The sequence below is a fragment of the Pristis pectinata genome, chromosome 9 (genome assembly GCF_009764475.1).
Source record: "Pristis pectinata isolate sPriPec2 chromosome 9, sPriPec2.1.pri, whole genome shotgun sequence".
In the NCBI taxonomy this organism is placed as follows: Eukaryota; Metazoa; Chordata; class Chondrichthyes; order Rhinopristiformes; family Pristidae; genus Pristis; species Pristis pectinata.
The window spans coordinates 70,367,402-70,391,192 of record NC_067413.1 but is presented as its reverse complement, the minus strand read 5'-3'; the positions used below and the strand labels follow the sequence as shown (position 1 = coordinate 70,391,192).

General features: G+C 40.2%; 1 protein-coding gene across 2 annotated transcripts; it reads left to right on the top strand.

Annotated features, from left to right (window-relative positions):
* Positions 1-1,481: 1,481 nt before the first annotated feature.
* LOC127574351 (tyrosine-protein kinase SRK2-like) lies at positions 1,482-23,270 on the top strand. 2 transcript variants are annotated; one of them, XM_052023296.1, is made up of 8 exons: positions 1,482-1,868; positions 6,406-6,524; positions 7,623-7,786; positions 13,037-13,202; positions 20,136-20,294; positions 20,422-20,600; positions 21,973-22,129; positions 22,215-23,270. In XM_052023296.1, the coding sequence occupies exons 1-8, from the start codon at positions 1,543-1,545 to the stop codon at positions 22,406-22,408; spliced, it is 1,464 nt and encodes a 487-aa protein (XP_051879256.1). In that variant the 5' UTR covers positions 1,482-1,542; the 3' UTR covers positions 22,409-23,270. The 2 variants fall into 2 exon arrangements, with proteins under 2 accessions (XP_051879256.1, XP_051879255.1); XM_052023295.1 differs by having other exon boundaries at positions 1,482-1,919.
* The last annotated feature ends 521 nt before the right edge of the window (positions 23,271-23,791 follow it).

Sequence of the window (23,791 nt, the reverse complement as noted above, 5' to 3'; positions counted from 1 at the left end):
TCTGTGGAGGGAAACGGACAATCGACGTTTCGGGTCAAGACCCTTCACCTGGACCCCCAGCATTTTGTTTGTTGCTCCTCATTCCAACATCTGCAGTCACTTGTGTCTCTGTGCCTGAGAGGTCTAGTTCTCTAAGGTCACTTCTGTATGTTGGTCTGATCTTCTTCACAAGGACCTGCACTCTCTGCTGTCATAATTGCCTTACCTGAGACCGATACCGAAAATATTCTGCCATTCTTAAGCAGCCACAGATAGTAATGTAAGATCAGGCCTTGAGCAGTTCAGGTTGTTATTTTAAAGGTCACAGACCTGGTCTTCAAGTAGCAGCAGGGTCCAGGAAGAGAAGGCGGGAGCCAAAGATTTCTGTCATATTTCCAGATTCCCAGTACATAAAATTTTACATTGTGCACAAGTAAAGCTTTGAAGGTGGTGGCAGAACAGTAGTCGACGTACATTAGAAGGAAAAGTTTCCATCCACTCATTCTACAGATTATCTGTGAAACCCATCAGAGACCTTGCATGTCACTGCCAGGCACGTAAACACCAGCCACAGGACGGTTAACTGAACAACTAGCAGCAGCTGCAAGCTCCTTGTGATGCAAGAACCATTCTTGAACACCTGCCCCACAGAATCTACTGCTCTTGGTTACTTGGAACCTTCTTGCTTTGCAGCCATCTGCAGTGGCCATTTTAAATGGTGTGGCACTTTGTATCCAAATAAATTTTGTGGAACTTGATTGAAACAAAGTCCACCCACTGCATCTGTAAATTGCTTCATCCACCGAAAAAGCAAAATTCAGTGATTTAAGTGAAGCTCTGGCTGTTTCTGCTATTTTAGCTGACTGACCAAATTTATTTTGTAGTTTAAAAATCATACATCATTTTGTCCATTTCAAACCTAGTATATCAGTCAACTCGGCTAACCAATGCCAGTGTAGCATTGTTTTAACAAAATTCTATTTGCGCATTTCTCCAGTTTTTAGTTTAAACAGCTTGATACCTACTTAACTACCCAGTCTATGCTTACCCTGAGGGGATCACCAGCAAGAGCATTCTGGCAGAAGCTGCCCTAGTCCTCGCTGTTGAGCCCTTGCAATGATAGAGTTTTGAAGACATATATCCAGCACGGAACAGGACCAGATCAAGCCCTGCCCACAAAAATGCTGAGAAGGAAGAGTTAACAGCCAACTAAGAAAGATAATAGCCGAGTTATCTAGAAATACTGTTTTAAAGCTTGTCTTTTTTAATGCTGCATTTAAGTCTTGCTAGTTTTCTCCTTTGTTTTAAATTAACTTTATTATTTGTCTAACAGGCTTTTCGTGGAAAATGACAAAATGAATAATGTTCTCTAAACCACAAACAAAATTTCCCAATCAGTGAAATGAGACTTCCGCACTTCAGTCTTAAACTTCCACATGCTTGAAAATTTATTATTGGCATTTGTTCAGACACTTATGCAACATCACAATGGAAGTCCTGTGTTGTTGCTTCAGATTTCCTTCAAATTTTAATTCCACTTTATCAGGAGGCACAGGCCAGAACATGAATGAGGCAATTGGAGCTGCAGTCTGCACTAGTGAATCGACTCAACTGTGTGTCCCTGCTACAAACACTGATCAGCAGGATTTGCAAACCTCAAGTCCTGGTACAACAAACACAGACACCAAAAGGGAAGACAAAGGATTGCAAGAGAATGAAATTCTCACCTCCTATGTCGTACTGTTTGACTATGTGGCGCAGAACCATGAAGAGTTAACCGTAAGAAAAGGAGAGTTTGTGGAAATCCTTAGCAAGGAAAGGGATTGGTGGCTTGTTCAGAAAGTTCGGAAAAATTCTGAATCCTCCAAGCATAATCAATCCTGCTCTGGGTTTGTTCCTGTTGAGATACTCGCAAAAGTTAAGAGCTTGGAGGGAGAACCGTGAGTACTAACCACATGTGAACTGGTGTTCTGCTCACTGTATTTCAACCATACAGCTGGCACCAATCAATGCAGATTAAGGCTGGATGTAGCGCAGCTCCCACTGGGACCAGCTGTTGGACCAGCACAACATTGGGTTTGAACCTGGGACCATGCTGGTCTGTGCAGGTCGGCTGGGTTATCTGATAAAAATTAAGGCCATTGCCAAAATATCTAAGCACAATCCTCACATGTGTAACTTTTTTAAATTCGGGAGTGCTAATGAATATAAAATTATAAAAATATGTGTACTTTTATGCCAAATTCTATGATTGTGTTTCAACAAAGTGTAATTTAATTTTCATTATTCTATCAGAATCACATTTATGGTGCAAGATTAGATCTGGAAATGTCAGTCATTTATACTGTTTGACTACAATAGTCCCAAATTCCAGAAGTGGAGTACAACACAACCACTTCAATCCTTCACAATTAACAGTACTAACTGGGAATGGAACTCAATCCCAATATATCCATCACAGTTGTTGCATGGTCTTGGATGATCCTGTAGGAAAGAAATCGTGATACTTGGAACATTAAAAGGTACAGGTAGTGTGGCACATGCAGTAGCTGGAGAGAGCAGCTCGCTTTCAGCATTGACATAATTTGTAAATGGCTTCCTTAGGCAAGTGAAATGCCTGCCTGGCATTCAGTGAAGTGATTCTGACAATGTCAAGGTATCATGGTTCTGTAATACAACCTCACCATGCTGTCCCTATCTAACGATATTTCTGTTTACAAAAGCAAAAGTAGGGAGCATTTCCTGATAGAAAATCCATTATATCTCATCTGTGATATATAGCAAACTCTTAAAAACAGGTATTAAGGTGAATGACAACAGCATAACTAAAAGTCAAGTAAAATGGCAAATATTAGGTTTATACAACAACTGTTTATTTATTATTTCTATCATTTTAAAGTTATTTCTGCTCTAGGGTTTGATTAACAATTCATAGCACATGAACTAAACAACCATGGTTGTGATTTTGAATCAGCACAGAGCGAGAATGGAAAATAGACATATATCATCACAATATTACATGTGAAATTTCTATTACCCTCCATCAAAAAGTGACTTTTGTCTTTCAAAAATAAACTTTCTGGAGAAAATAATTTGATATTCCAACACATGATGGAAGAAGAGAGCTCCATTTTGCCCAAGAGACAGATTGCCTGAAAACAGCTTTGAGGTAAGAAGGGATGATGGTTGGGGGCTAGATCCTTGAGGCTGGGATACATTTGCCGGAGGTCCTACTGAATTTAATTAGCGTTTCATATCTTAATTGGGCTCAACCAGCCAGATGGAGGAGCCATAGAAGGAGGGTGCAGAGGACAGCAAGATGGGCGGAAAGGCTGGCAATGGGTAAGGAAGTTAGGAGGCCCAATTTGAGATGGCAGGAGAACAGCAGGGAGGTCAGAGGCATGGGTTGAAGTGGGTTGGAGTCCAGTGGAAAGATTGGAGACTGGAAGAAAGATCGGTGTTGCATATAGATGAGCACCTCTTATTTCTTCCTGTCTTCACTCACAATAACACAACACTTTTCTCTCTCTTCTCTCAGATCACCAAGAACTCCAAGTTGGCCAGGCCATGGTGGAGGACCCTGGAGAGAGTGAAGATGAAAATGCCTCATCCTCGATTTCATTTGTAACCAGTAGTTCAGATATTGACATTTTGCATAACTTGGAGGATAGCATGAAGGCAGAATCCATGCCTGGTGAATTGCAATATCTAAATGAGAGCTCACCAAGGATCCAATTGTACTGGTTTCACAACACAGGAACTTTGCACACTATGAGCATGAAGGAATCTGGTTAAAAACTGGCAGAGGGCTATGCACTGGCTTTGCAGCACATCAGTTCAAGAATGGTAGTGGTGGCCAGTAGCACCAAGACACTTGTGGACCTCTCATGTTGCAGCTACTGCTGGCTGATGTCTGAAGCTTCCTTTGTAACATATACTGAAGCCACACCTCATCTGAGTGTAGTTCAGACGTGTCATCATGGCTCCACATGACAGGGTCCAAAAGGGATTGAAGAGATGCAGCAGTCCAGCAATCTGCCCTCCAACAGTTTATTATGATTGAAGCATCGCTCCATGGACGGGTAATAGCTCCGTGGAGCACTGAACTGCTGCCCTCTCTTGCAATGACAGCAGTAATCCTCATGGCATTGCCACTTGACCAGTACACTTGCTGTTACCAGCTAGCCAGTCAAACTGCAGTACAACCTCCCACACCCAGGCCATATAGTCAGCAGATGAGTCTTCAAGGCCCAAAGCTGCTCAAGGTTGTCCTCTTTGAGCATCTCCAGACACCTCTGCTAAAGGACAATCCCTTCTACAGCCAAGCAACATGGTTGCACTCCATGGGAGCACTAGCCCAGGGAAAAGGCAGATAGGGCACAGGCAAAAAAAGAATGGACAAAATAATTATACGGCACTTTTTATGTAATATGACATGCTTGGATATAATTTTGCGTCAGTTGTTTGGCCTTGATTTCAGCACAATGGTTAAGTGGACACCATGATGGATAGTGGCAGAGAGATGGTGAGGGGCAGGACTCTTGAAGATTGAAGAATTGGGATTGCATCTACCAGAATCACAATTAGATTACTTTGTCAAAATACCAAAGGAGAAAGGTGTAGCTTCGGTTGCTTCCTCCTCCTCCTCTCCTGCTTTGCAGCTATTTGGCATATAACTGGTGTCAAGGGGTGTGGCCTCATGATAATGAGGTTGTGGAGCATGCTGGGGAACACCATAAATCTTGACACCTATTCTGCTGAATTTCCTGTGAAGTAGCTGGGCAATGGAAGTATTATTTAATCATGTCAGTTGTTTTTTTTCTATTATATTTAAGGTGGTAGCAGGGCTCTCACAGAATGTGTGTTATGCAGTGAATTCATCAGCAGATAGTCCTTGTCACCCAGAAGGACAATTACATTGTTGAATTGCAGGTTACATGGCAGATTGCCACAGACTACGGGCATCATGACTACAGACATGAGATCAAGAATTAATCTTCATAATTCACCATCTGTGGTTATGCACCAGCTTGGCATTGGGGAAGTGGAACCTTTTGTTTTTGGTATAGAATAAGATTGCTATGTACTGCACACAAAGAAACATAGAGTTGGTCAATGACCTTCTGCAGCATGATCAAACCTGGAATTCTTGAAGTCATATACTCATTCTGCCTGCCACCCTTTGGCAAGAGAATGAAGTACAATCAGCTCTATTGCAGTAGGGAGCAAAAGGGACCTCCTTTTGCATCAGTGGTCAGCAAACTGTGAGATATTGCAAATATCTCCAATTACTACCTGCTAGAAGCCCTTTGCCATGGTCACCTTATCACAATGCTCTGACACAACTCCACAGCCTCAATAGGTGGCAAATTTATGTGAGGGCATCCTTGTTGAACCGCAGATGCTTTGCAAACTTTTCATCACTAGCTCAGGTTGAAAAATTGCTCCTTCATTACTATGGATGTGTTTGGCCCCCTCCTACTGAGAACCTTTCTTTCCTCCCCACCCTCCAGCTTTTCTCGCAGCCTCCACTTATGCCTTCCACTGATTCTCCCATCACCCAGCACTCCAAGGGGAGTAGCTATAAATGTCTTCATGTCTGCAAGCAACTGGCTTCTGCAGAAGTGTTGGAAGGAAGATAAAGTCAATTAGCAACGAGCACACCACTCCTCGTAGACTTCAGCAGCTTTGAACAACTCTTAAAAAAAACATTTGTCGCTTCTAGGATCACTGCAACGGTCAAAAGAAATGGTGCATCAACTAACCTGCATTTAGCAGATATTGCATTTCCAATGTCTCCTTCATCTTGGACACAATGCTCACCCATATGACATTATTAAGATTATTGATGGTTGCATTGACATCAGAATAGCATGTAAACTGATGTCAGAATCTACATACTGAGTATACGTACAACTTACCATATTCCAACACCCTCACCAATGTGGCAGCCATTACATGATCTGCGCGATAAATATGTATCTGTTTTTGCACGCCATACTAGGACTGATTCAGCATTTATAATGATCAAAGGACAATACGCAAGGAGCCAAATTTTGTTTCCTTTGATTAAATTTTAAAATCATAGAATGATTATGATTATCTCATTAGGGGAATAAATTAACAGGGTAGAATCTATGATTAATTAGTTTGCGCAATTAATTAGAACAATTTCTTAGGTATAATAATCTCTCTTATTTTCTGATATCAGCTGATACATATTGTATAGATAAACATGAATAAGTGTTAAATCTTCTCTCATTACTTCGCAAAGTGTTGTCTCTGCAAATTTTTATCAATGCGCTGAGATACTACAAAGTGGAAAAACAACTGATAATCCACTTGTAAGCAGATGACTTTTGCTTTATGATGTCGTACCTTAAAGTTTGTTTGGTTTATTTAATGTTGTGCTCACTTCTATTATAGTTGGTACTGTGGGAAAATGACCCGATTTGAGGCAGAAAACCATCTTTCTTCCAGTGACAACGTTGGCTTGTTTCTTGTCCGCAGAAGTGAATCATTGCAGGATTCATATGTATTATCAGGTAAAAAATTTAAATCATAATATAAATACACTATCAAGGTTTTACCTTCTTACAGTACATTAAATGCAGGATTCAACGCTTGGACTCATTAGACATCTGTTAGGAAAATGAAGAGCAATATTCCATCTGTGTATTTATTTGGTATCATAAGAAGTGAAAACAAATCCCAAATTGCTTTATCCCAATAAGATTTCCATTAACAGACATATGGTGTTGTTTGTGATATGGCTAGATGATATTTTTTCTTGTGTGCATTTTGCAGTTTATGTAGTTCATGTACATTTATTTTCAATGACCAAGATCTGAAGTTTGTATATCTCCAAATATTTATTACTGGTCTGTAAATATACTTCAACCAAATTGCAGTCTGAAGTAATTTTGCAAAGAAGTTCTCAGACTGATGCTGGGCCCTAATTTAATCTACCTCAGTCATGCAGCCTGGACACCATAGGAGCTGTGCCTACCAAAATGTCAGGTGCCGCACATAACTTCATGCCAGAGCCTAACACATGATCGAAGTTTCTCACATCAGAAAAATAAATCAGCCATGATTGAATGGCGGAGCAGACCTGATGGGCCAAATGGCCCAGTTCTACTTCTATGTCTTATGGTCTTATGGCCTTACATCTGTTTTGTTCCTGTAAAACAAGCACAACCCAATCCAGTTTTTGGTCAATCCATATGCAATTGAGATTCCATGGCACTTCCAGTAACATAACAGGAGTTCAGTGGGTGTAGATTAAAGGAAATTCTGGTCAAAACTGGATCAGTGCAAAGAACATCTTGCTTTATATTTCACAGAGACTGAATTGATGCTGGTAATACATGGAAAATGGGGAAAACTGAGACTATGACTTTGAATGTCTGACCACCAACTTTCAAAATGTTGCGTTTGTCTTTGGTGATTATGAAGTAGTAAGTCCATCAATATTATTCTGAGGCCTGTGCTTCCCTAGCATAGTCAGAAAATAGGAATAAAAACATACACCAGGGTGTTTTTTGCAGCACTGACTCCTCTTGTCCTCGGAAAATAACATTTATAGCAACCAATATAATTAACAAATATGATAATTGATTAGTAATAGAATTTTTTTTCAGCTCGAACTGAAGAATCTGTTGTTCATTTTATAATTTTTCAAAACGGAAACGGCAGATTTCACATCAAAGAAGATCTTGGCTTTACCACTATTCATGAATTAGTTGAACATTATAAAAATAATGAAGTGCATTGTGGAATTAAATTAAAAAGGCCAAGTGAAAAGGTAAGTGTAAAAGTGGGACTTTATTGTATAATCTCTAGGGAATTTTTAAAATGCTATCCTTTCTATTCTATTCTCACAGCATTGTGAAGAAGTAAGAAAGTAAGAGGATGTTAAATACTTTGGCTCCAAACTTCTCAGAATTTAATGTCAGTAAGAAGCAGAACAGCAGTACAGTGGGTTCATTTTTTATACAGCCAAGAAATCTGCATCCATTTATGTGGAGCTGAGAGTTGGGTCTGTCCCTTCCCTAAGCAACAACCATATCTCAAGTTCAAATTCCACTTTATTGTCATTCACCCATATGCGATAAAAACACATGGAGGAATGAAATGTCATTTCCCCCAGACTCACACAACAGAGGACATACATAGAACAGAGGACATTCAATAAACACAGACAAAAAAATTGTGCAAATACAAATAGTGCAAAAAACGGTATATACTGAATACAAAATTAGTGCAGGGTTAGTGCAGAACTGAGTTGGATGAAGAAAATACAGAACTCAGTGTGTTGCACTAAATGTACAAACATGTTCAGCAGCAGCCAAAGTTCTTATACGCCATTGTGCAAACCAAGGCTTTTGACGAGGCATTTGTCTGAAACTGCCTCCAGAGTATTCAGGAGCCTGACAGCCTGGGGGAAAAAGTTAGTAGTTTAGGTCTAGTAGTCTAGTAGTTCTGGCCCGGATGCTCCAGTACCGCTTGCCAGATGGCAGTGGGACAAATAGGTCGTGGGAGGGATGAGAAGGGTCATCTATGATTCTGCAGACCTTGCGTGACCTTGCGTGTGTTATAGATATCCAGGATGGAGGGAAGCCCTGGTGAAAAGTGACTGTTCAAGATATATTTTGCTAAACAATGCTCTGCTTTTGTAAGTATCATTGGAGCTCTGCTTTCATTGATCTGAGGATTGGTGTACCTCATCTCACAGCATTCCATTCTTTAGATGTTCTTTGTATCTTCCAAACAACATCTGTGAGATCTTCCCTACTGTTGTGAAAAATATAAAGCTTCACTTGAACCACCCAGCATTATATCCACTGATTAGCAAGATAAAGAGCCATGTATTGGCTTTATCATCTGCATCACCAAATGTAACATCACTTTGTTACACTACCCAATTTAAACACTGAAGGCATTAAGTCAGCTGAGTGACAATGGATAAACTTGCCTCACTTAAGTTTCAGTGAGTCTCCTGTTGAATCCAATATTTTATGGTATGGTATTAAATGCTTTCTGAAAGTCCACATGGGCCCTGCCTCCCTCATCCACCATCCAGTGATCTTATATAACTTCAGCTAGATCAACCTGACATGATTTACACATCAAATTCATGCTGACCCACTCTGATGAACTTATATTTGTCCAAGTATTTTATCACTCAGTCTGCAATGATAATTTCAAGTTACATCACACAATTGGTTTAAATTCTGCATTTACCTTTTTACACCTTAGTTCTCTTAAAGAATGTTTGTGATTCTCAAATGCATAGGCAACATACTTGAATTTTGAAGTTTATGAAGAATGATTGAAGCTTCCTTATCTATTTATTTTAATATTTTCTTGCGAAAATCTTTTGTCCCTGAAGATTTATTTACCTTAAGTCTTCACTACCATTATTCTCCACTGCTGTTTTCAATATTACATCTACTAAGTTCATTCCATTGTCCCATCATATTTTCCTTGGATCACTGATGTCTAGTTCTTTCGATCCACTGTGAAAATCGATGACCAGGTAATGAATCTGCCAATTTCATACTCTCAATTAAAATTTTATTCTAATCTGCATGTAATGGGCACATGTTCCCTTTCACTGCCTTTTGTTATCTTAATATCTTTGCAAATTAAAGCTCCATTGCTATTACCTCAGATATTCCTGGCAAGTTTCTTTTTCATAATCAGTTTTTGCATCTATTGTTATTGTCTTTATGCCCCTGCTGGGAACAGTACTCTGAGCTTCAGATAGACATAATTATCACACAATGCAATTTCCAGGTAAGCTTATGGCGCATTAAATATATTCACCATTCTCTTGTGGAAGCTTGATATGGATGTTTGAAATACAGAGACACCCCGTGTTAAGACATAAGATATTGCTGTGCCCTACAATTCCTTGCAGTGCATAACCTACAAATTAGAGTGAGTTCAGTGAACACATCAATTATCATATATTGTTAACAGCAGAAATAAAAGTAAAGGAAGTAGAACTGGCAGTATGAAGGAATGAATTCAATATTAACTCATGAATATATGCAGAAAAATGGCTTTGAGAAAGCATAGAATACAAAGTTGTCAGAAATCTATTAAAGTCATCAACCCAAAATGTTATCTCTGTTTCTCTATTCACAGATGCTGCCTGACCTGTTAAGTATTTCCAGCATTTTCTGTTTTATTTCAGAGATCATCTGCTTTACCACAATACAGTCAGTTTCTTCATCTAAGTCATAGAGTCAGAGAGAGTCTTAGAGTAACACAGCATGGAAGAAGTCCTTGGGCCCAATTCGTCCATGCCAACCAAGATGCCCAATCTATGCTAGACCTATTTGCCCACGTTTGCCACATATCCCCCAAGCCTTTCCTTTCCGTGTACCTGTCCAAGTATCTTTTAAATGTTGTTATTAAATTCACTAACATATGTCAAATACTTGAGATGCGTTGGTCTCTGACATTGTGGAACCCCGCTAGTAACGATATGGCAACCTGGCAATGACCCATTTATCTAATTCCTCTGTTTTCTCTTAGTTAGTCAGCCATCTATTCAGATTGATATATACGTACACATCGCCAGGTTATGAACACCCAAAATATGGACACCTCCTGCATAAGAGTGAGCTCCCATGATATTATTATATTCAAAATTCCAACATACGTACATACATTCATTCCGACAAACAGCAGAACTAGTTTCCTCTCTCTCTCCACTTTTAGTAATTGTTCTTTCTTATTGATCTTATGTGTTTTTGATGTCATTCGTTACAATACTGTGGAGGAATGGTTGCCATTTTAATTGATTTTTGTGTATTTTCCAACTTATGGATGTCTGTAAAAACAGAACCTGTTCGTTACCGGGGGATGGCCCGTGTTACCACCAACCTTACAAGTTCTTATCCTGTACAATAATATCTTATCTGCACTTTATGGAATGCTTTTTGGAAATTCAAGTCTCCCTTTAGCCACCCTGCTAGTTACATCCTCAAACAGCTTCTACCCGTATCAGAGGTAAATAAAACTGGAGGACACAGACATAGGGTAAAAGGGGAAGAGATTTAGAAGGGATATGAGGGGGACCTTCTTCACCCAGAGAGTGTTAAGTACCTGGAATGCACTGCCTGAGATAGTGGCTAGAGATGAGTCGTTGACAGCATTTAAGAAGTGTCTAGATGAGCACTTGTATTCCTAAGCATTGAAGGCTATGGACCAAGTGCTGGGAGATGGGATTAATTATGTTAGGGTACCCACTGGTCAATGTGGATGAGTTGGGCTGAATGGCCTGTTTCCTTGCTGTACAATTCTATGACTCTATAGCTCTGATAAATTTGCCAAACACTATTTCTCTTTCATGAAACCACATTGATTTGCCTTAATTAAATTCTGATTTTTTTAAATGTCTTGCTGTTACATTCTAAAAAATAGATTCCAGTAATAAATAGCAAATAATAGATTTCTTTTTACCAGCTTATTAGTATTCTAGTAAGTGCTGGAAATGGCATGCTAAAATAGTTAAAGTGAACTATTATCCAAAAGAAAATTACATAAATATTTGCAAATTAAACTCACAAAGATGTCATGAGGAAATAGGTTTGGGATAGATGCATCCATTTAAAGACCCAAGACTAATAGAAGGGTAAAGGCCAAATTGCTTCCTTCCTTGCAGTATTTTTTTGTTTCTTTAACGGAATCATTTGGTATCATTTTAAAATCTCAACTGCAACATAGTGACCCCACAATTTACACTTGTAATGACAGAGTAATGATCAGAGTTTCCTGTCAATACATTGTAAACTGCAAAGCAATTTCAGGATTTCCATTCATACTTAGGCTAATACGAAAACGTCAAAGTTTCTGTCATTGATTCAGTGCTGCTCAACCACTCAGCTTTTATTAAAGTTTGTTTCCAGTTTCTAGTATTTATTGCCCATCCCCAGTTGATCCTTGACTGAAAAGACAATTAAGGTGGGTCTGGATGTAGGCCAAGGCCAAGTAAGGATGGTAGATTTCTTGCCCTGAGGGATATCAGTGAATTAGATGAATTTTATTAGAATCAATTACTGAGACTAAGTTTTTATTCCAGGTCCATTTAATTACTTCAATTAAATGCCACAGTGGGACTTGAACTCATGTCTCTCTACATCAGCGGTCCTGTCCTGTGGATGCTAGTCCAGTAAATTAACCACCTTCTACCTGCAGGTGAAATTACTGTGGAGTTCAATAAGGCACCACAAACCTGGGCTCATTGGTCACTGCTTTACAATGAACATCTCACAACTTGACTGAGGAGATGCAGGGAGCGGCTTTGTCAATGCCACACATTTAGTGATCATACCATGAGATTTTTGACAAAGAAACTCAAGCAGAATTACTATGAGAGAGCCAAGTACCAGATATTTTCAACTGTATCACATTTAAATAGCTTGTTAATTTTAATTGACTTTCAAATTTTATTCGCAGTTGAGAGTTAGATCATTTTTTATACATATACATATATATAAAAAAATCTATATATATGTGTGTGTGTATATATATATATATATATATATATATATATATATATATATATACATACACACACACACACACACATATATATATATATATATATATACACACATATATATAGTATACCAGAGGATTTTAGAAGTATCTAGAGCATGAATACTACTTACCGCTCTCAGCATTTAAACACTATTCATCCTTCTCAACAGGTTTGGTAAAACCCATGGATGTATTTTGTCCTCCTGTCAGTTTCATCTGTCTTTGGCAGCATATCTACTGTTGATGCTTCATCTGATGTTATGTTAACCATCTCCTCAAAGCAATTTGTTGAACTTCATGGGAGGGGATAGTGTGGAGAAATTTGTTGACCTTTTCAGGACATTTTTGCCTGAGGCTAATAGGGGGTTTAATTTGTGGATGGGGCATCCAGCTGCCATAGTGCTGAGTACAAAATGCAGGTTGTTGTAAATCTAGCTCTTACATCCTACACTTACTGGCAGTTATTCCTCCTAAATCAGTGGTTCTCTTCTATCAACAGAGAAAGCCAGCTTTTCACCACTTATCATATAAGACTGTGGACAAATGGGAAAGACCAAAAGAAGAATTCACTTTAGTGAAACGCATAGGATCTGGTAATTATGGAGAGGTATGGAAAGCCATCTGGAACAATAATGTACCTGTTGCCATTAAAATGTTAAAAGCAGGTAATCATGTTTTTTGTAAAATAATTGTTTGCTTTTGATTGTAAATTAATTCATGGTTTTCAGTTCAATGTGATAAAGAATATGCACACCTTTGCAGATTGGCTATATACACCAAAACACAAATTTTCAAGGTTATATCACCATCAAATAGAAGACAATTCTCCCAATGGTAGGGTATAAAGAAAAACTATACCTGCCATCTTTCCCAGCCCTCTCAATCTCAGTTCAATGTTGAGAGAAATCTATTGATTCTGCTTAAGATATGCAACTCTAATATTGGAGGAATATAAACTTTGAAAGGGGACGGGGAGGAGAAATGGCTCATTTGATCCTTTCCATTCATTCTCAAAATGTGGAATTAATAGAAAAACTGGAAAGTCATGTTGTGGAAGGAGATAGTGATAATTCCATTGAAGATCCAACGGTGTCCATCTTACGATCTCTAAATTGTGTTAAATGAATTTGGAAAACTTCTGCACTTATCTCACGTAGCTTTGACTCAATCAACTTGAAATATTTACTGAATTGGTGACGGTAAAGGCACTATTAATATACTCTTCAGGCTTGGATCTTGTTTACAGTAATTTATGTTTTGTGTTATTTTCCCTGTTCTTGATTAATTTGTTACTTTCGTTGTTCTATCGGAACTTTTCCTATTACTTCTGGATAGCTTTGTAAAAGATCTACCTGGACGTGAAAATTACCTCCATTCCTACAACATGTGCTACACAGGAAGGGAAACACGTGGATCATAACAGCTTGCAACTGGCGAACACATTAGATGAACTGGCAGCGGCACAATATATTATAAACAGGATTATATAGCTGCAACAATTATTTGTAGCTGCAAGCATAAACTTGGGTGGGTGCAAGAGAAAGTGCAGAGGCAAACTGGAAAATTGCAAACTAATGATTAAACAAGAAATGAGTCTGCTCGATTCCATTAGAGTAAACTAGAGATGACTTTTCTAAGATCAAGAGCAAAAGCAAAAGTATGTTGAGAAGAAATAGAAGACAATTCTCCCAATGGTAGGAGTACAAAGAAAATCTCTACCTGCCATCTTTCCCAGCCCTCTCAATCTCAGTTTGATGCTGTTGCCTAGTGCTTTCGATGAGTAAATATTGACACCCAATAAAATCACTTCACATCTGCCTTATCTCCTCCACACCCACTCCATTCACTATCAATGGTTGCCAAATCCCTACAAGAGCCTTTTGTTTAGTAATTCAACCTTGTTCATTAGCACGATAATCCCCCTTAATTTTTTAGGGTCCTGGTACATGAACCTAAATTCATCCTCATCCACTGCCAGGAGAACTCCAAGTGCAAACTGGAGGAATAGCACCTAATTTTCCATCTTGGAACCTTGCAGCCTAACATCATGAATATTGGATTCTCCCACTTTAGGTAATCCCCACCCCACCTTCCCCACAACTCCCCCCCCCCCGCCCCCCACCATGCCCTCTCTCTTCTTCCCTTTCTTAGCCTCTTCTTTTTTTCTCTCTCTTCTTACCTGTGACCCATCCCCCAGTGGATCTGCTCTCCCCTCCTCCCCCGCAGCTGCCTATCATTATCTCTTACCTGCATCTACCTATCACCACCCTGTGCCCACCCCTCCTCCCCTCTTTTGTCCACCTATCACTGCTCTGCTTTTCCCTCCTATATATTGGGCTTACCCTTTTCCTATCTTCAGTCCTGAAGAAGGGTCCTGACCTGAAACATTGACCGCCTGCTTTTCTCCATGGATGCTGCCTGGCCTGCTGAGTTCCTCCAGCGTCGTTGTGTTTTTCGCCTGGATTCCAGCATCTGCAGTCCTTTTGTTTCTCATCCTTCAATGTTTCTGAACCATCACGCATGAGGCATTCCCCCTTTCTCTTCACAGGTATAATACTTTTCATAAGATCCCATGCAGCAGAGCCTGATCTCCATTAGCTGTTGTCACCCTTGCCACAGAACTTTGCTCTGACCTATCCATGTTCAAAGGAACCACTCAAGACAACTTCCATTCCAAAATATGAAGTTTGCGACATGGAATATCAGGATCCTCATGAACAGCCACAGCAGTCTCAGGCCTGAGTATTGCTCTTCTATCGTAACATTGGAGTCAGATACTTCAACATTAACATCACCACATTGAATGAGGCATGATGGCCAGATAAAAGAACAAGTACACCACTTTCTAGAGGGACAAACTGGAACAAGAACTTTACCTTCACAGAGTGAGACATGTCATCAAGAGTGAGCTAATCCAACATCTCAGCAACTCCCCCTGTGGAATTAATGAACACATTATGACCCTTTGATTCATGCTAAAAGGGGAACAACATACTACAATCATCAGTTCAGGTGCCCCACCCTGGAAGTTATGGATGAGGGTAAACAGGACTTTTCTGCATCCTGGTCTACGTTCCAGAGGAGGACAAGATGAACCACCTGGGTGAATTCAACATTGAAAGTCAAAACCCTCTGTCAAGACATGGTCTTCAAGGAAGGAGTAGGAAAGGCTAACTCCAGTGTGGTCCTTCTCCTGAAAAAGTGGTCATGGTGCATGGTCATGCCATAATCAACCGCTTATTTCTTCAAAGAGACAAGCATAGGAACATCCTCAACATAGTCACTGGCCATTAGTTTACATCAATGTCTAAATGAGGGATCACAAAGATGTCTGCATCAACCATGCCTGCTGAACTGACCAATCAATCTGCTCTGTTTTCTCCATCAGCCTGGTCTAAAAACATTTATATCAACAGAAACTTTACCACAAGAAAATTAACATGGAAACTCTCAAGGTCGCCACAGTTAGATTTCCTCAGACAGTAACTCAGATATGTCAACTCCTCTGGCAGCCTGTTCCATCCACCTACTAATCTCAGTGTAAAAAAAACGGCCCTGCATACCTTCTTTAAACTTTCCGCCTCTCACCTTAAATGCATGTCCTCTCGTATTTGACATTTCTACTCTGGGAAAAAGATTCTGACTGTCTACCCTATCTGTGCCTCTCATAATTTTATAAACTTTTATCAGGTCTCCTCTCAATCTCCAATACTCCAGAGAACACAACCAAAGTTTGTCCGACCTCTTCTTGTAGCTCATACCCTCCTATCCAGGCAGCATCCTGGTAAACCTCTTCTGTACCCTTTCCAAAGCCTCCGTACCCTTCCTGTAATGGGGTGACCAGATCTTCACACAATACTCCAAGTGCAGCCAAGCCAAAGTTTTATATAGCTGCAATGTGACTTCCTTACTCTTAGACTCAATGCCTCGACCAACGAAAGCAAGCATGCCATAAACTTTCTTTACCGACCTATCTACTTGCGTGGGTGTGGACTTGGACCCCAAGATCCCTCTGTGTGTCATTGCTGTTAAGGGTTGCACCATTAACTGTATACCTTCCCCTTACACTTGACCTCCCAAAGTGCAATACCTCACACTTGTTCAGATTAAACTCCATCTGCCATTTCTCCACCTATATCTGAAATTGATCCTAATGTGTCCTTTGATAACCTTCTTCACTGTCCACAGCTCTACCAATCCTTGTTGTCATCTGCATACTTACTAACCCACCCATCTACATTTTCATCCAAGTCATTTATATATATATCACAAACTACAGAGGTCCCAGCATCGATCCCTGTGGTACACCACTGGCTACAGACCTTTGGCCAGAATGACACCTTTCCACCACTACCCTCCGTCTTCTATGGGCAAGCCAATTCTGAATCCAAACTGTCAAATCATCATGGATCCTATTCATCTTAATCTTCTGGATCAGGTGACCATGAGGGACCTTGTCAAATGCCTTACTAAAGTCCATGCAGACAACATCTACTGCCCTACCCTTCTGAAGTTCTAAAACTTGGTAGTAAAGAGCTTCAGTCATGAATCCACAATCTCTTCACCCACACCTAGGAAAAGGAAAATTTAACAGGTAACCTCAGAGATCCATAATTATGACTATCTTCAAGAAAGGAGATAAATCTAACTGCGGTAAGTAAGAGAGGTCTACCAAAGGGAAATTCGTCACCAGGATTCTCTTCAACAACCCCCTCCCAGTTTCAATACCACCCATCTCAAGGCTTCATTGAGGTGAAAGGAGCAGAACTAATCCTAAGGACTAAAGGGAAATTGCTCAAATTGGATTTGGCTCAACCTGCACTCCAGAGCTAAGGACACCCCAACCTTAGTAGTCAAGCTGCAGTATGCAGACTACAGTTACATTTGCATTTGCATTTGCCAATACTCAAAGGCAGAGCTAAAGTCATCATCCCCCTCCCCACCCCTTTCTGCCTTTCGCAGGGACCACCCTCTCTCTGTGACTCCCTTGTTCAATCCTCCCACCTCCCCCCCCACCAATCCCGCTCCCACTCTGGGAACCTTCTACTGCCCCTGCCATAGGTGCAACACCTGCCCCTACACCACCTCCATCACCTCCATCCAGGGACCCAAACAGTCCATTCAGGTGAGACAAGAGATTCACCTGCACCTCCCTTAATATCATCTATTGCATTCAGTGCTCCAAGTGTGGCCTCCTCTACATTCCCAAGAACAAACGCAGACTAAGTGGCCATTTTGCAGAACACCTGCTCTCCGTTGGTAACCACGATCTGCATCTCCCCATTGCCAGTCACTTCAACTCCCCCTCTCACACTATCACTGATATGTCAGTCCTCGGCCTCCTCCACTGTCAGGAGAATTCCAAGCGCAAACTGGAGGAACAGCACCTCATTTTCCGTCTTGGAACCTTGCAACCTAAAGGCATGAACATTGAATTCTCCTACTTTAAGTAATCCCCACCCCCCCTTCCCCTCAACCCCCACCCCCCACCATGCTTCTCCTCTTCTTCCCTTTCCTAGCCCATCTCTCTTTTTTCTACCTCGTTTTTCCTCCTTACCTTTGACCCATCCCCCAGTGGATTTGCTCTCCCCTCCTCTCCCGCACCTGCCTATCACTATCTCTTACCTGCATCTACCTATCACCACCTTGTGCCCACCCCGCCTCCCCTCTTTTGTCCACCTATCACTTTTCCCTCCCATATATTGGGCTTCCCCTTTTCCTATCTACAGTCCTGAAGAAGGGTCCTGACCCGAAACGTTGACCGCCTGCTTTTCTCCACGGATGCTACCTGGCCTGCTGAGTTCCTCCAGCATCATTGTGTTTTTCATCTAGATTCCAGCATCTGCAGTCCTTTGTTTCTCTAGTTTTTCTGAAGTCATCATTGACTGAAGAAGATAAGAGATTGTCTTACACTTAAAATCCACAAGACAAAGCTCCTCTACCAACCTTCCCACTGTACAATGCCACAAAGATTCAAAGCAAGATCCTGAAAAACATGGGTCACCTCCCTTATCTTGGGAGCCACCTTTTGACAAAAGCAGACATCGATGATAAATGTGCCAGCACAGCCTTTGGTCTATTGAGGAAAAGGTCTGGGCTTCAAACCTCGCACAAAGCTCATGGTCTACCAAGCAGAAGTGAACCCTGCCCCCTGTGTGCTTCTGAGATCTGGACTACTTACAGTAGGTACTCAACGCACTGGAAGGATACCACCTATGAAGCCTCCACTAAATCCTTCAAATTCGTAGGAATTGAGGCCTTAATTATACTCAGTCAGGGCAGGCCGCATCATTCTCATGACTGACACCAGACTCCGAACATACACTCTTTTTTTGATCTCTGTCATGAAAGGGATTACTAGGTCCACAGGTCTTTGGGTGGGTTCGAAGTCTCTTTGAAGAAATGCAACACCCCTCTGACTTCTGAGAACCTCTGGCTCATGGTGCTTAAAGTGGAGAAGAAGCATCCAGGATTGTACTGAGAATCTCAAGTCTACACATTGGGAGAACACAGAGACCCTGTATAAATGGTCATAGAAGCTCACCACCTATTCCCACCTGCCAGCCCCTTCATTCCCTTCCCACAGCATTTGTGGAAGGGTCTGCAGCTCTGTTATTGGCCTTATCTCTCACTTCAGAGCTCACAGAATTGGAGTGAAAGCAAGTCATCCTCAGTCACGAGGGATTGCCTAAGAGGAAGAAGAAGAACTTTACATGAGTTTGTATTAAGCTGGCTCTTTCAACTTCACTGCCTCTTTGCAGCTTGTTGCCATTAGCAAATCAATTTGGATTTCTCCCTCTATTTTGTTGATATAAATTAGAAACAACAGTGGGGTCCCAAACCCAAGCTCTGGGGCTTGGCACCCCATCACACATGGATGTTTTCTCATTGCAGATTGTACCCCAATGCCAGCAACATTCATGAGTTCCTTCCAAAAATAATTATATGCCAAAAGATTACAAGCGATTACAAGTGACCCCCGATTGCACAGCATTGAATACAGTGGAGCTTAAGTTATTCAGTGTTCTAATGTCCTCTTTCTATGTGGGAGAACTGACTATAGAGCCAGCTTGGTGCTTCTCAATAGGAACTTGGTACACCTGCCCATTGAGCTCACCCACCATGGCTGACCGCACATTTTCTCCTTATTGCTGATTGCTTTTGTTTTCATGGGGACATATTCTGTCCTGTAGGTGGGTCATCATCTTCAGCTGCACATTCTCATTCATATTTGGACATTTCTCTGCTGAATCAAACCATAATTATGTATTAACATGTAGCGGTTAGCGTGATGTTATTACAGCACCAGCGACCCCGGTTCAATTCTGGCCACTGTCTGTAAGGAGTTTGTACGTTCTCCCTGTGTCTGCATGGGTTTCCTCCGGGTACTCTGCTTTCCTCTCACATTCCAAAGACGTACAGGTTAGGAAGTTGTGGGGATGCTATGTTGGCACCAGAAGTGTGGCGACACTTGCAGGCTGCCCTGCGGCAACCACCCCCGCCCCCCCCCCCCCCGAGCACTCTATGCAAAAGATGCATTTCACTGTGTGTGTCGATGTACATGTGACTAATAAAGATATATTATCCTATCTTAACAGATAATACAGATTCCAGCAATTTTCTGAAAGAAGCACAAATTATGAAGAGCTTCAAGCACCAGAATCTGATCACACTGTATGCGGTATGCACCAGAACACAACCATTTTTCATTGTCATTGAAATGATGAAACATGGAGATCTCCTGAATTATTTAAGGAGTGAGTACCTGGCCATTTTAAATCCAAACAAAATTTTAGATCATTCTGACTTCCAACCATCATGTTCTGAACTTATATTCAAATACTTTGCATGGCCTGGTTAACGATTATATGTATTCCTTTCCAGAATCTGAAGGTTGCTTTACAACTGTACAATTAATAAACATGGCAGTTCAGATTGCTGCTGGAATGTCATACCTTGAATCCAATTGTTATGTTCATCTGGATTTAGCAGCAAGAAACGTTCTTGTGGGCGACAACATTATTTGTAAAATTTCAGACTTTGGGCTTACTAAATTGTTAAAGGTAGGCAAAGAATATATTTATGTAAAACAACTATGAAGAAGTGGTGATGTTTTAATCTCATTTGCACATTGTCAGCATTTAAGGCATAAGTCGTGTTTGAAACTGAACTTGAACAGGATAACTCACAGTTACATTTTATGGTGAGTGCTAATTGGTATTTCAGGTTCTCATTTTTGTTTTATTTATCTTTCTTTAACTTGTATTTATGTACCCCTTGAAGTGGATAATCCCAATGCCGGAGAACAGAATATTTTCCATTTTTTGGCCCTATGTGATCTCAATTTACATCAAAATCCTTAACAAAGTCAAACTTGCTGTAGATTTTACCAACAATTTTCCATAGCTCTTAATTACAGGGTTTCACTTCACAAAGAGCCTACAGTAAATTTTCCCTTGCTACCAGCAATTATTATGATCTCTGTACTGAGAGGTTTTTACTTGTGTCTAGAGAGCCTAGAATCAGTGGTCATAGCAAGATAAGATAAGATATCTTTATTCATCACATGTACATTGAAACACACAGTGAAATACAAGCTTTTGTGTTGAGTGTTCGGGGGCAGCCCGCAAGCGTCACCACGCTTCCGGCGCCAACATAGCATGCCCACAACTTCCTAACCCGTATGTCTTTGGAATGTGGGAGGAAACCAGTGCACCGGGAGGAAACCCACGCAGACACATGGGGAGAACGTACAAACTCCTTACAGACAGCGGCAGGAATTGAACCCCTGTCGCTGGCGCTGTAATAGCGTTACGCTAACCACTACACTACAACGCCTGCCTCTCATGAGATAAGTGGGTCAACTTTTTGGGACTGAGATAAAGGGTGTCTTCTTCATTCAAATGGTGGTGAATCTTTGGAATTCTCTTACCTACAGGGGTAGGATGTTCATTCACTGGAGACATAATCTTTCTAAATTACACAGCAGGCATGAGGAACCATGTGGATTGCTGTTTTTATTGCTGATATTTTTATTTTCTCGTTGAGTAAGAGTTTCCAATTGAATAATAGCAATAAAGCAGAAAATGTTGGAAATGCTCTTATTAACCCTGTCTCCCTGTGCACAGATATTGCCTAGTCTGCTGAATATTTCCAATGCTTCTTTTTTTATTTCAGATTTCCAGCATTTGTGGCATTTTGCTTTTGTTATAGTAAGAAGGGAATGTCCTTAAGAGGCAAGCATAAATGCATACCTCCACCTTGGAAATGACTTTCTAATCGTTTCAAGTAAATGGGTTGAACTAGTTACAAAATAGTAAATGTCACATCGCAAGTCATTTTTAATTATGCCAGTGATCCAAGATGAACGACAGATATATTGCTTTGATTTTATAAATAACCAAACTTGTTATAATTCCATGCTTCTCATAATAGGGTACCTCTGCTACTGAAATACCCGATGGTCAATTTCCAATTAAGTGGACTGCTCCAGAGGTTACATCTAAAAATCAGATTTCTATGCAGTCTGATGTATGGTCCTTTGGTATTGTTCTGTATGAGATCTTTACATTTGGAAAAGTACCATATCCTGGTAAGTGCATTAACATATAATATATCCTTATACTGAATGGCATATTTTTAACTTCAACTTACATTAAAATTTTCTGAAATTGCAGGAATGCCAAATAAAAATGTATTAAAAGAGTTGGTCAAAGGCTATAGGATGCCATGTCCAAATGGCTGTCCTCAACCAATCTACAACATCATGAAAGAATGTTGGAATGAAGTTCCATCTCAAAGGCCATCATTTAGTACACTGAAATTACAGTTGGAAGACTTCATTACTACCAATTACGGTTCACTGTATTAATCATCTTTGAAATGAGAGAAGAATCTGATTTGAAATTGCAACCAGGTAGGATTTTGAAGGAGCAATAAAAGTAAAGTTAATGCTATTCACTTTTATTTCCTTGAAAATTGGACAGCAACCTCAGCTGACTTTATATGTGGAGAAATCAAGAAACTCCTGCCAGAGACATTCTACTCTTCGAAAGGATGTATGTTGTCTCATCATAAGCATCACTGTTCAAATATGTGAAATTGCATTACTTAGCTGATTTTTTTGCAAATGAAACTCACTTGTCCATCTAATCTAAAGAATTTCTTAATGATGAGACAAACCTTAATTACTGAAGAACAACCAAATTTGGAATGAAAGTGATCTTTTGCAAATATGGGCCATCATTCCATCAGGTTTCATCAATTTTTAAAGAACTAAATCATTTTATTGTACACTTTCTTTTTCTGTCTTTTATCTATTTTTCTCTCAAAAATATCTTTAATTCCCTTTTAATTTCTAATTTGTAATAGAACTCAGTAGTCTGACCTTTCTTAGTTCAGACTATGTACTGGTCATTAATGATTCTCTACCTTGATTAGTTAGGGCAAATGTAATGTCTTCTCCTGCTCATACAGGCACATACGCTCTGTTGTGTTTTTAAAACTGCTTTCGTTCTTGGCTGACATGATTCTTCAGTATAAAAATCCATAAAATATCCATTGGAAAGTGTAAGTGTAATGAACAGCATGCTGCTGACCTAAAGCCCACTGCATTTTATTGTTTGGTTTGAAATCCATCCAGATTCTTTATCACACGTTCTTTGTTTAAATATTGTACAAAACCACTGTGCTGTCATTTTAACGTGGCAACTAATATACCACCAGTGTGTCAATGTTGTTAGTAAAATCATAATATTACCATAAATATGAAACAAATTTGAATTGAAACAGATATTTTTTATTTTTTTCTGTAGCTCTTCAATGTTTGGAATTGGTTTATTATTGTCATTTATACCGAGATACAGTGAAAAACTCGTCTTGCACACCGTTCATACAGATCAATTCATCAAATAGTATATTGAGGTTGTACAAGGTAAAACAATACAGAATGCAGAATAAAGTGTCAGAGCTACAGAGAAAGTGCCGTGCAGGTAGACAGTAAGGTACAAGGTCATAACGAGATAGATTGTGAGGTCAAGGGTCCATCTTATCGTATGAGGGAACCATTCAATAGTCTTATAACAGCAGGATAGAAGTCGTCCTTGAGCATGGTGGTACATGCTTTCAGGCTTTTGTATCTTCTTCCTGATGGGAGAGGGGAGAAGAGAGAATGTCCTGGGTGGGTGGGATCTCGGCTGCTTTACCGAGGTAGCAAGAAGTGTGGACAGAGTCCATGGAGGGATGGCTGGTTTCC

Bases quoted from the DNA above. Each gene is read 5' to 3' on its own strand.
- LOC127574351 (XM_052023295.1), top strand. From the start codon at position 1,543: ATGAATGAGGCAATTGGAGCTGCAGTCTGCACTAGTGAATCGACTCAA. The intron at 7,787-13,036 runs GTAAGTGTAAAA...TTCTATCAACAG, and splicing joins TAAAAAGGCCAAGTGAAAAG to AGAAAGCCAGCTTTTCACCA. The intron at 13,203-20,135 runs GTAATCATGTTT...CTATCTTAACAG, and splicing joins CATTAAAATGTTAAAAGCAG to ATAATACAGATTCCAGCAAT.